Genomic DNA, 12,666 nt, shown 5'->3' on the forward strand with positions numbered 1-12,666 from the left:
TTGCTAAAGGCTTCACTCAGGCTGAAGGTATTGATTATCATGACACTTTTTCTCCTACTGCTAAGATGATTACGGTGCGTTGTCTTCTTGCTCTTGCTGCTAGTCAGTCTTGGTCTCTTCATCAGCTTGATGTTAATAATGCTTTCTTACATGGTGACTTACATGAAGAAATCTATATGTCTCCTCCTCCTGGTTTTCGGCGACAGGGGGAGAATCTTGTGTGTCGCCTTCACAAGTCACTTTATGGTCTTAAGCAGGCTTCTCGCCAATGGTTTGCCAAATTCACTAGTGCCATCATTTCTGCCGGTTTTCAACAATCCAAAGCTGACTATTCATTGTTCACTAAAAAGTCTGGTATATCTTTCACAGCTTTGCTCATTTATGTGGATGATATTGTGATTACAGGCAATGATGCTAGTGCCATTAATTCTCTGAAGTCTTTTCTCCGTGATCATTTTCGGATAAAAGACCTTGGTGATTTAAAATATTTTTTGGGTATTGAGGTTTCTCGTTCCAAACAAGGGATTTATATTTCTCAACGCAAGTATGCATTAGAGATTCTCAAGGACTATGGTTTTTTGGGAGCACGACCCATTGCTTTTCCTATGGATGACACAAAATTATCTGATAAAGGAGAACTTCTCAAGGATCCTGAAAAGTATCAACGATTAGTAGGTCGGTTAATATATCTCACTATCACTCGGCCGGATATCACCTATTATGTGCATGTTCTAAGCCGTTTTATGCATGAGCCAAGGATATCTCATATGGATGATGCGCTTCGTATTGTTCGTTATTTGAAGGCTACTCCAGGTCAAGGTTTATTATTTCGTTCTGACAACCAGACCAAGTTAACTGCGTTTTGTGATTCTGATTGGGCAGGTTGCCCTATCACTCGCCGTTCGACTACTGGGTATTGTGTATTCTTGGGCGGTTCTTTGATTTCTTGGCGGACGAAACGACAGAAAACCGTTTCGCTCTCTTCAGTAGAGGCGGAATATAGGGCCATGGCAGGTGCTTGTTGCGAGATAGTTTGGCTTCGTTTTTTGTTGAAGGATTTGAACATTCCTTTGGATAGTCCTTCCATTTTATTTTGTGATAATCAAGCAGCGTTACATATAGCTGCCAATCCTGTTTTTCATGAACGAACTCGTCACATTGAGATGGATTGTCACTTTATACGAGATAAGATTGTAGATGGCACAATAGAGACCAAGCATGTGGGTACGGCACAACAGTTGGCAGACTTGTTTACCAAACCTCTTGGGAAAGAAAAGTTTTCGGGTATGTTACGCAAGTTGGGAGTTCTTGACATCCACTCTCCAACTTGAGGGGGAGTGTTAGACAAATAAGGAATATGGTTGAAGTCCTTGTGTAATTGTATATAATATTATTATTGGAAGAATAAGCCGTCCTACAGCCGTCCTACCTTGTCCTACCTACACACTAGCCGTCCTACAGCCGTCAAACTGTCCTACAGCCGTCCTACCTTGTCCTACCTACACACTAGGACGGCTACCTTGTCCTACCTACACATTTGTATCATGTATATATATCCTTGTAATCTTGTAGAGAAAGATAATGAAAAAATAAGCATTCTCTTCCATTTGCATTCTCTTCCATAAGCATTCTCTTCCATTTTTCCACATTCATGTATCAATAACAAATATAATTTTTAGCCTACATACCTTTTTCTACAGGTATTGCAGCGCGATTCTTGAGAGAGAAGTCGAGAGTGGGTGAACTGGTGTCGCGATGATCTGCATGAACTGGAAGTGTCGAGAAGAATGCTGTTGCATTTGACAGCAAGGCAAACAGCGGAAAGATCTGATAAATGAGAAAATAATCAAGGGCAATTTGGAAGAACACTATTCACCGAACAAAGTAAGCCAATGCCTTATTTTCCCGCGATTGCTACTAGATTCACCAGTGTCTTATTTTCTCACCTACATGATAATTCTACCCACTAAAAAATTAAAAAAGTAAAATGTTCTTTCCACACCCATCATTATTTCCAAAATAATCATAATATATTTTTTTAAATAACTCTAATATATCTTTAAATAATATTATAAATAAATAAATAAAAATAGAAAATAAAATGAAATAAAATGCAAGACCTAAGACCTAGACACTCATCATCTCCTTCACACATAACGCCGCCCTACAAAGACCCCGGATCCCCAAGCCACTCTTCTTCCTCCTTTTTTGTCAAAACCGCAAATCTTACACCCAATTCTCTTTTTTCTCCATTGAAGTTTCTCGCCTTCTACTAGCACATGCTCATTCCTTCCTCCAACCTTTCCGTCGATTCTAATCCAAATCTTTCCCAACCTCTTTCCACCAAAGATATCGCACCCCACCCACCATTATTTATTTATTATTTTAAATTATTTTTTGTCTTTTCAAAATTTTAGTACTGAATTAAATAGGGGTTTAAGAGTCTTCTTTTAAAATGATAAATATGTTATTAACATTTTCATTAAATTTGGGTGGAAAAATAAGACACCGGGGTGGGAATATCACCACTCTTTTCCCACCCACTTTTTAATGAAAACTTTAATTACAAATTTGCCCATTTGTAAAATGATTAATAAGGGCCTAAGTTACTCTCTTTTGTGAAAAGTTTAGGCGTGATAACTCTCATGCTCTTTTTAGACGATTTGTCTCTTTAAACCCTAACTCATCCTTCACATCTCTTTTCATTCAGACAAATCAAAATCATTCAAAGAAAGCCAAAAAAAATGAACTTAGAAGACGACCTTTTTGTGGAAGAAGTAGAGGATTATGTTTCCAATGAAGAGGTAGAAAAATAATTTTATGTGTAGGTGATCTTGATTTGTTGCCATCATACAATTGAATTTGCATAGCTCGGTTGCTGTGATTTTATATTTAACTTTTGCCTCCAATATTATGATTAGTATTAGGTTAGAGTGCAATTTGTTTCACGTTTTCATATGCGTATTCCTAAAATTTGTATTTTAAATTTCATATGCTTTTATATTTAAGGATAAATTACATAAAACTACCTCAACTATTGGGTCATTAACAGTTTCATACCTCGTCTTTAAAAAGTTTCAATGTCATACCTTATCTTCGAATTTGTTACAATATCATTCAATCAGTTGTCTGTCAATTCCTCTGTTAAATGCTGACGTAGCTTGAGGTGGGGCCAATTTTCTATTAAAAAAAAACCCAATCATCTTCCCCGATCCCTTTCCCTTCCCTGCAACCCAAATTCAAAACCACTCCCACCCACTCCAATCACCCCACCCTTTAGTCCCAGTTCACCCAGACATCCACCTCACCCAAAACTGGTCACCCCAATCTCTCCTCCGCCACCTCTTTGACTCCCCCTCCCTCCGTTCATCTCTATCCCTCCCTCCGTTCATTTCCGTCCCTCCTTACAAACTCATCACCTCACCCCTTATCCCCATCAAAAAATTTTCCCGATCCTGTCTTCCCCCACCCTCCCCGGCCACTCCCCCACTCTTCTCATCTCTCCCCAAAAAAACAAAAAAACAAAAAAAAAAAAAAAAAAAAAACTAGCCAAATTCCTCAGCACACCAGCCACTCTTGATCAATATCTCGACGTGTGGTTGAGGTGGGTCAGGAGAGGGAGAGTGTGGGGGTTTGCTTTTTAGGGTTTACAGAGGGGGGAGAGAGTGTGGGATAACTCAATTTGCTGGATTTTTTGGCTCAATTTTTGCTCGAATTTTTTGTCCATTGGGATTAGGCAACCCCTAAGTCCTCTTTCTACCTACTAATGAAAAAAAAAAAAAAAATATTATCGCCTCCAAAATTAAGTTGAATTGTTGTTTGCTTTATCAACATCTCTATTTTTAATAAAATATTATTTTCAAAGTAATAATTAAATTTTTTTTCTTAATGATTTATAATTTTTTATATAATTATAAAGTTTTTCTTTATTAGTTTCAAGTAATTTATAATGGTAAATTAGTAAATTTATAAGCAAAATTTTGACTAAAGGGGTTGTATGAAAGGAAATTAGAACCTGAGGGAGTACTTGTGAAATATCTTAAATGTGAAAGAGCTTTGTGAAAACTCGATAAGCTTCAATGAATGTTAGTGTAATTAAGTCATACGAAATAACTTATTACAAGTGGCGAATATTTTTAATTTGAGAGTGATAGCACCAGGTTTGAAATTGAAGGGGAGCATTGAAAAGTCCGAGCACAATGGTGCTTCAAATTTCTAGCAGTTTTTTTAGACAAATAATATTTGTACTAATGAGTGTTTACACTGTTTAAGATTATAATACTCTTTTAAAAGAATATTCTTTTGATTGGACTTTCAATCTTGAGTTTCATCTAAGAGTGACGAGTGCTTGTTCTTGTATCGGATGTAATTTGGTCTGGGACTGTCCATGCTTGATCTTGAACAAATTGGAACTACGAGTAGTGTCATGAGTGGTCCTTGGCTTTTGTGATGAATGAACAACACATGTGGTGGTTGTGGTTATTGATTCTCTACGAGCTTGACAAAGAACACGCATTTCGTGTTTGTCTTTGTCTTGGAAACTTGCGGTAAAGAACAATTTAATCCTTCAAATATTTTATTTAGACGCTTGTGGATCCGTCCGTAATATTATGTGCCGATGCGTCACAAATTATGGTCTTCCTTGTCGTTCTGCTTGACTCCTTTTACCTGTAACAAATTAAGTTTTGCTCGGCCTCTATTCCTTGTAACAAATTACATATGAGCACGCGTGATTTATTCAGCTAAATTTCTTGACTGTGAGTTTAGGGTTCTCAGATCAAGTAAGGCAGCAGCAGAAGCATCGGTTTTCACAGAAATATGGGAGATGCAATAGTGCTCTAGGCAGCTCCACAAATGGGGCACGTAGTCTCCGTTGTGGAGCTCCGCAAGCTTGTCCTCCACCGCTACGGGCCCCAGAACGGCTCCCGCCCTCTCATTCAAAATACCCAAAATGATCCCCGTATCCGCCGTGCCCTCCAAGAAATCTCCAAATCCTCCACCGCCATTCGCGCCTTGATCATCGACTTCTTCTGCACCTCTGCGCTTCCCATCGCAATGGAACTCCACATCCCAACCAATTACTTCGACACTTCCGGTGCAGCAGCTCTTGCGGCTTTCTTGTACTTCCCCAAACTCCGTGAACAAACCACCAGGAGTTTCAAGGACCTCACCAACTGTTTTCGAAATCCCGGGATTAAAGTCCCCTCTGAAGGCCATCCACATCGTTCAGCCAATGCTCGACAGAGACCACCCTGCTTACTGGGACATGCTCTACTTCTGCTCACATCTATCATTTTCAACACAGTCGAAGAACTCGAGCCTGCTTCCACCCTAAAGGCTATAGTCCAAGGTCTCTGCGTTTCTGATGGTCCTACTTCGCCTGTGTACTATATTGGACCCTTGATTGATGAAGAAAAAGAATCCGGTAATGCTACCGCAGAAGGGGAGGAGGACTGCCTGTTGTGTCGTGATGTTTCTCTGTTTTGGAAGCAGGGGATCATTCTCGCCGATTCAACTGAAAGAGATAGCAAAAGAGTTGGAGAGAAGTGGGAAGAGGTTTCTCTGGGTGGTGAAGAAGCCGCCGGTAGATGTGAAAACAAAGCAGGTTCATGGAGTCGACGACGACTTTGGTTTGCGGGGTCTGTTGCCTGAAGGGTTCTTGGAGAGGACCAATGACAGGGGCAAGGTGGTGAAGTCATGGACTCCGCAGGCAGCAGTGTTGAAGAAGGAATCGGTGGGTGGGTTTGTGACACATTGTGGCTGGATCTCGGTGCTCGAAGCAGTGGTTTCCGGGATACCATTGATTGCATGGCCACTGTATGCAGAGCACCATCTGAACAGAAATGTTCTGGTGAGGGACATGGTAATGGCGATAAGGGTGGAAGAGAGAGAGGAGGATGGGTTTGTGAGCGGGGAAGAATTGGAGAGGAAAGTGAGGGAGTTGATGGAGTTGGAAAAAGGGAGAGCGCTTAGAGAAAGGAGCAAGAAAACTGGAGAGATGGCAATGGCTGCTTTAGGAGAGACTGGTTCGTCGACTAGAAACTCGGTTAACTTTGTTAATAGCATTGGATAAGCAATTTTGGAATCTGCATTTGGATTAAATCTCACAATAAAGATGCAAACTTAGAAGACAGTTATTTGTAGATCTACTACACAAAAGTTACAGTTCGCTGAGAAGGATAGGTTCTTCCATTACCGCATTTACCGTCTTCATCAGATCATGTGCTGTGAATCCATCATGCTTAGCGTAAAACAGGTGCAGCACTTTGCTCATGTTCCAAAACAAATCTTTGCAAGCTCTCGGAACTACGCTACCCTTCTCGAGCAAAACTAATCTTAGCAATTCTCTCCTCTTGCTGACTATTACATTCTTCATCTCGTTAATGGCCTCTTCCTCGGTAACACCGTTGCCATGAATCATGGCCAAGGACACAGCATTTAGCTTCCCTTCTGCAGATTCCCTCTGCAACGCAGCCAAGAGTTAAGATTTAACAATTTTAGATGGGATATTATTACTTTTATAGAAGGAGAATGGGGGGACGTTGTCTACCTTAAACCCTTGGATATCATTGAGAAGGCGCCCAGCAGTGCTCATGAGTCGATACAGATGATCAAATTCGGAACTTCCTACAGCCTCCTCTGAAAGCTTAGGCCCAACCAAATAGAGAGCTGGAAGGACAATCGGTCCCAAGGCAAATGATACATATGCATTTTCCATATACTCCTCCATTGTTGGAACTGACTTATTTCTCAACCATTCGGCTTCCTTGAACATAGACTTGATCAAATCCAACCACTGGAAAATCAAACATAGCTCATTTCATCCCTTTACTCTCTTTTCGTGAAGTAAATGAATAGAAAACTCAAATAACGGTCTTATCATCGACCAGACAGTCACGATAAAGTACCATCAGAATCAATGTTATGGGAGTGTTCGGGTTATTGTAAGACACTTCGTGAAAGTGAAGTAGTTGAAACATTTTAAGTCGTTCAGGAGACAGCTAGTGCTTTAAGAAAAACATTTTATCATATTAATCGAAACAACAATGACAAGGACAAGTTAAAGTATTTCAACTTACAATCTCTATCACATGACTTGTCACACTGCATCCTTGCCGCGTGAATGCCCTGGCTCCAATCTCGTTGATTGTGTTCTTGAGTGCTGAAAATATAATTTCAACATTCTCGGAACAACAATCAACACCCACATTCACATCCCACCTGAAGCCCAAATGCATGAAAATTTAAGACCTTCATGCCAGAAACAACTAACAAGGACTAGGAGCACAAGCAGGAATTGTTGCCCAATAATGGATCCAACAGAAACAAGAAACAAATGGGAAAAGGAAACATACTTCTCAACCAATTGTATGAGGTTTATCAGTTCCTCTTCGGAACCTCCAACGTCAAAGAAATCATCGACCACAGTCGTAAGGACTCCATTTTTGGCCCATGATATGCGTGCATCTGATAGTTCAGGAGGAAAAAGGGTTGCAGCAGCAGAGAAGTAACAGTATGCCTGCTTCTGTCTGGCAAAGTTTAGCTTGTCTAATCTGTACTCCTCAACCCACCTGCTTAGGTAAAATCACAAACAAATAAATTAGGATATTCTGCACTTCCTTATACAACTGCACTCTCCTTCACTAATATTATATCAAGATCAGGTGGAAACACTAGTAACAAGAAGCTCAGCTTGGGAGAGAGAGCACTGTACATACCTAGTAAGATGGTTGAGTTCTTCACGGTGTATAGATTGGCAATTATTGAAGTCATCCACAGCCAGCTTTAGGAAATCTTCATTTCCAATATTCAAACAACTAACATAAGAAGAGCGCAAAATAATAAGTTATATCCACTGGTCCTTCAGAATAATTCAGAACAAATGAAATTCTTCTTAAAAGGAAGGGAAAAGGAAGAAGAGGAGCTGTCGAAGAAACTACTAGAAGTTTACCGATAATAAGATTTTAAAATCCTTGTACTGTCTGTGTTGTAATATTTTATAGCTGTCCTGGTTGACAACCGGCCCAGAATTGCATAGCGAGGAAGTTTAAGAGCATCATCCACCTGAAAACAATCAAAAGTTGCTTTAATTTATGAACTATCTTGGGATTATAGGAGATTAAAGACATCAAATAAATAAGATAGGCTTAGCATAGAAAGCTACCTCTAGGCCGATATGCTTATTCAGTTTATGACCCCGAATTAAAGTATTGGATAACTCCTGCTTCAGAAAATGACTCGTCCAGTGATGTTGTTTCTCTAGAACTGATTCATCAGGATGTATGATGGTTTCTGAAGCTCTAAACAACTCTAAGGCATCATCGATGTCCTTCATATACCCTCCAAGGGAATTGAACAAACGATCTTCTGAATATTGAGTTAATGGATCTAAAAGACAGCATACATCAGTTACATATTTTTTCGCCAAAACATAGTCATGAAGCCAAGGTACCCAAAATTGAAAATACCTGCAGAAACATCATATCCATTAACACGTAAGAGTCGAAATGCCATTGCGCAGGTGGCAGCATCTGATAATATATCTTCATCACCCTGCAGCCAGCCTCTGTTTGTTGGCTAATGTCATTCTTCCCCATGGATGAAAACTAATAAAATCTTGAAACTGGGGCATACATATATGGGAAAAATTACCTGTATGTTTCATCCAGTACACTTCTAATTTCCTCCCTGAAATGTCGATCAATACCCAAATTTTCAAGACTGGCAGCCATAGAAAGACGGGCATATTTATCTAGAGGATAGACTGTTGGAACTGAAAAAGGTAGGTTGAAAGCATTGGAAGCTTTATCCGGATGTAGTAAATAAATACATCTAGGAAATTAATGGAAAATGTTGAGTATGAAACCTGCATTCCCAAACTTCTCTAGGAGTGAGCGTAGGTACTTAAGGCAATCAGCATTCTTAAGGTGAGTAAAAGCAGAGGCGGTGGTTGATGGTGAATTAAACAAGGACCCATTCTTCCTTTGATACTTCATGACCAGGTCCCAATCCTGCAACTTTCCAAATCCTTCTGAAATAAATGCTAAGAACGTTCTCCACCCCTCTGAGTTGCTTGCATAGCCTCTAAATAATAACATTTTGGAACAGAGATCGTCAATCGGAATAGTTTAGGATGCAAAACAAAAGTATAACCACACCGATACATTTCTATTAGCATATGAACTGATTATATCACGTACATCCATTCCTTTCCTATCAAAAGAAAAATAAAATGTTTCTTTCCCCTGTGATGAAGGAACAACTCCTGAGGTTCTAATATACAAAGCCACATCCAAAAAGGTGAGCCCCATGGGATTCAATAGCTTAGTGAGAGCATGTAATAATAAATAAATTACTACAAGATGGAATCGAACTTAAAACAAGAAAATAAAATAAAATGAAAATATACCTTTCCAGCTCAAAGTCTCTTCTGTGAAATAAGGCGTCTAGGGTTGGAGCACCCAAGGGAAGGTTCATCTTCAAATTCATTGCAGACTCAATCATCGCAGGAAACAATATATTAAATCCAACAGGAGATTGTTGTTCTTCATCAGTAGCTGAAGCTACATTTGATTCGATGAAATGTAGCCCTAAAAGAACACAAGGATGTTAAGGTGTTCATTTATAGAACATTAATGGAGGAAACTTAGCAAGAACCAAGAAGAACGGTTATACCCTTGTTAATTTGTTCTTCACCAACATTCCACTGCTTCAGTGCAAGGATGCATGCTAAGGTAGATAAGAGAGCATCTTTTGTGAACAAGGGTTGCAAATTAGGAGGACCCCATGAACCATCATGGAGTTGATTACACAATAACCAGTTTACGCATTCAGGGAAGAAAGGTTCCTTCGGGGAATTTGGAGAAGGGACCATTGCCACCCAAGCAGTGTCATACGAGGAAACCGAGAGATCAACTTTGTCGAACATCTTCTTTATTCTTTCTTTAGTACCCTCAAAACTCTGCTTAAATAAAAAGAAGCAAATTTATATGATTAACAGTATAAAAGAGTATGTAGGAAATCATAGTACTAGGATGATAATCTTACCACAACAGCAGCACTGACCTCCGCTGCCCCATTTAATCTCGGCATTGTTGAAGCTGCATGTGGCACGAAATAATGTCCAGATTTTTTTTCTAAAAAGAAGGTACATATTAAAGAGCAGCAAATTAGCAATCAAAATGGTCAGTGTTCACATGTTTACATCAACACATAAATCAAACTGCCGAACTTGAATACCTTCACAAGATGCCAGTAAAATGCATATTAATTGCTTACAAACTAAAGAACTTTCTTTTGGTTCTTCTAGTTGCAATCAATCCTATATTTTCTTCTTCCGCGCAATATTCTAATTAATCTAATCCGAACTACGCCCAGGGGATTCTAACTTGGGATCACATTCTCTAGTCAATTTGGCTACACACGCGTCTGCAAAATCAAGCCTAAACGCGTAGGGGATTCCCATAAAATAAAACCCACCTGAGCACTAAATTCACCAACAACTCAAAAGTACAATTTCACCAACCACTGACAAGTAAAGTTCTAAAATTCCGACATCAGTACCATCAAGACGCAAGCTTTTTCAAGATAACAAAGATTCAACACAAAATAAAAATACCCAATTCGAGAAAACCATGCATGATCCCAAAAAAAACATAACAAAAACAAAACCATAGAAAAATGGCAAGAGAGAGAGAGAGAGAGACCTGGTGAGGGAAAGGTGGAGAGTCTGAGAGTGCTGAGGTGAGAGAAAGACATGCAGAGAGAGAGTGTGTGTGATAGCTGCAACAACTCCAGAAAGCTCACTCTCACTTTGGAGAGTCCGGATTATAAATGGAGGTGGAGAAATGGAAACTGAAAATTGGAATAAGAATGGCACAAGATACGCCCAGCAAGAGAGACGAAACGACAAAAAAAAAAACTCTTCAGGGGAAGCGCTGTCTGCGCGTCTTTCGCTTTCTTTCAAACCTTTGACACCTACTGCTCTCTAATTTATATATTATTATTATATAAGATTTGTTATATATATTTTATTATTATTATTATTTAAGATTTGTTATATCGCATATTACAGCATATTTTTAACATGTCAATGTCCATAATTTCTTTTGATCAAGATGTCCATAATTTCGTCACCTACACAAAATATCATTTGACAAATTTGGAAATACCAAATTTGATATGTGTAGGTACTAAGCATCTAGAGGCATATTATAATATGTGTATTTTTTCATCCAATTATTATGAATATTGTTTAGTAAATAAACTATTACAAAGTATAAATTTATTGTCATACTTATTATAGATGAAATTGTCCTTATCACACTTATTATAAGATGAAATTTATTGTCATACTTTTAGGGAAAGGACTTATGAGCATCTAATATGTCAATGCGACAATATCATCCATTTAAGTCAATAATATATGTTTAATTTTATCACATAATAGTGTGTTATTTTTAAGAATACCATTGTAGTAGCATTCCATGTGAAGGTAAGTCTCACTCCATGTTTAGTTGGCCTTGTGCACCTTTGGTCTTTTACCATGCTTTGAATTTTTATTTCTGAAAATATGACTTTAGCCTTTCAAATTTAATTTTCTTCATATAAAGTCTGATATAATTTTTTACTTGAACAAAACCCAATGACTATGATCCACATAAACAAATTCATTACTTTTCCTTTACTTTACACATTTTACATTTTACATTTTTCGGATACCTAAAATACTTGTATTTGCATTTTTGATATACACAGTGGTGCTATCCACACATCATTTTTACCTTTTACGCACACCTCAATTTTCGATATTCAAATCGAATGAGTTGAAGAAGATTAATAAACAATAATTAACAAGGTTGTGTGAGAAGTAAAATAAGTGTGTGAATAGCACTACTCTTAATTGTATGTGGATGTAAGGGGGATTAATGATTTTGCAAAAAGAAAATGAAGAAAATTGTCATTAATTTTATAAATTCATTGCATATTGATATCATATATGAGATTTTTTTTTTCTTTTTTTGAAATTGAACTATATCATTAATTTGATTAACGATTATAATAAATTTTGGATACTACTTATTTTCTCAATTAAATAAGGATAAGACTTACTCTCTTATTTAACCCAGTCAATTGTTTAAAAAAAAACCTAATAAAAATTAATTAACATGTCTATTATTTTTTAAAACAATAAAATATGTATAAAAAGAAAAATTACACATATAATATACTTTTAATATTTAATTGGATAAATTACACTTTACCACCTTAAGTTTGGGGTCGATTTCAATTTCTTACAACATCTTTAAAACATTTCACTTTCATACCTTAAGCACTATTTTATTTCAATATGATACCTCCGTTACATTTTCCATCAATTGATCCGTTAAGTGTTGACGTGGCTACCACATTTATGCCACGTGGCTGCCAAATGTCTGCCACGTGGCAAAAAAAAATTATAACTTTTTTTTTTAAACCTTAATCTTCTAAATTAAAAAAAAAAACAAAAAACCAAAGTTGAACCCGCAACCCCCCTACCCACCCAACCTAGAACCCAGAAGAAGAAGAAGAGGAGAGGAAAAGAAAGAAAAAAAAACCCATCTTCATCTTCCCTGACTCCCCTTCCTTGCAACCCACCATTTTCTTCCCCCTCCCGTCTTCCTCAAA

General features: G+C 38.0%; 1 protein-coding gene and 1 pseudogene across 1 annotated transcript; one reads left to right on the forward strand and one right to left on the reverse strand.

The window, feature by feature from the left end:
* The first annotated feature begins 4,818 nt into the window (after positions 1-4,818).
* LOC137729426 (UDP-glycosyltransferase 88F4-like) lies at positions 4,819-6,073 on the forward strand (annotated as a pseudogene).
* On the reverse strand, positions 5,861-10,932 carry LOC137729425 (ent-kaurene synthase, chloroplastic). The gene is made up of 14 exons (XM_068468372.1): positions 10,707-10,932; positions 10,048-10,136; positions 9,676-9,961; positions 9,410-9,590; positions 8,867-9,084; positions 8,653-8,773; positions 8,469-8,566; positions 8,165-8,388; positions 7,952-8,064; positions 7,719-7,817; positions 7,356-7,571; positions 7,080-7,221; positions 6,551-6,796; positions 5,861-6,463 (listed from the first exon to the last, which is right to left on the reverse strand). Exons 1-14 carry the CDS (start codon positions 10,756-10,758, stop codon positions 6,161-6,163), a joined length of 2,388 nt encoding a protein of 795 aa, XP_068324473.1. The 5' UTR covers positions 10,759-10,932; the 3' UTR covers positions 5,861-6,160.
* Between the last annotated feature and the right edge of the window lie 1,734 nt (positions 10,933-12,666).

This window comes from Pyrus communis, chromosome 3 (assembly GCF_963583255.1).
Source record: "Pyrus communis chromosome 3, drPyrComm1.1, whole genome shotgun sequence".
Taxonomy (NCBI): Eukaryota; Viridiplantae; Streptophyta; class Magnoliopsida; order Rosales; family Rosaceae; genus Pyrus; species Pyrus communis.

Coding starts and splice junctions, on each gene's coding strand:
- LOC137729425 (XM_068468372.1), bottom strand. CDS start 10,758: ATGTCTTTCTCTCACCTCAGCACTCTCAGACTCTCCACCTTTCCCTCA. Junction 7,572..7,718: donor GAACTCAACCATCTTACTAG/GTATGTACAGTG, acceptor TTACCTAAGCAG/GTGGGTTGAGGAGTACAGAT. Junction 6,464..6,550: donor ATGATATCCAAGGGTTTAAG/GTAGACAACGTC, acceptor GCTGCGTTGCAG/AGGGAATCTGCAGAAGGGAA.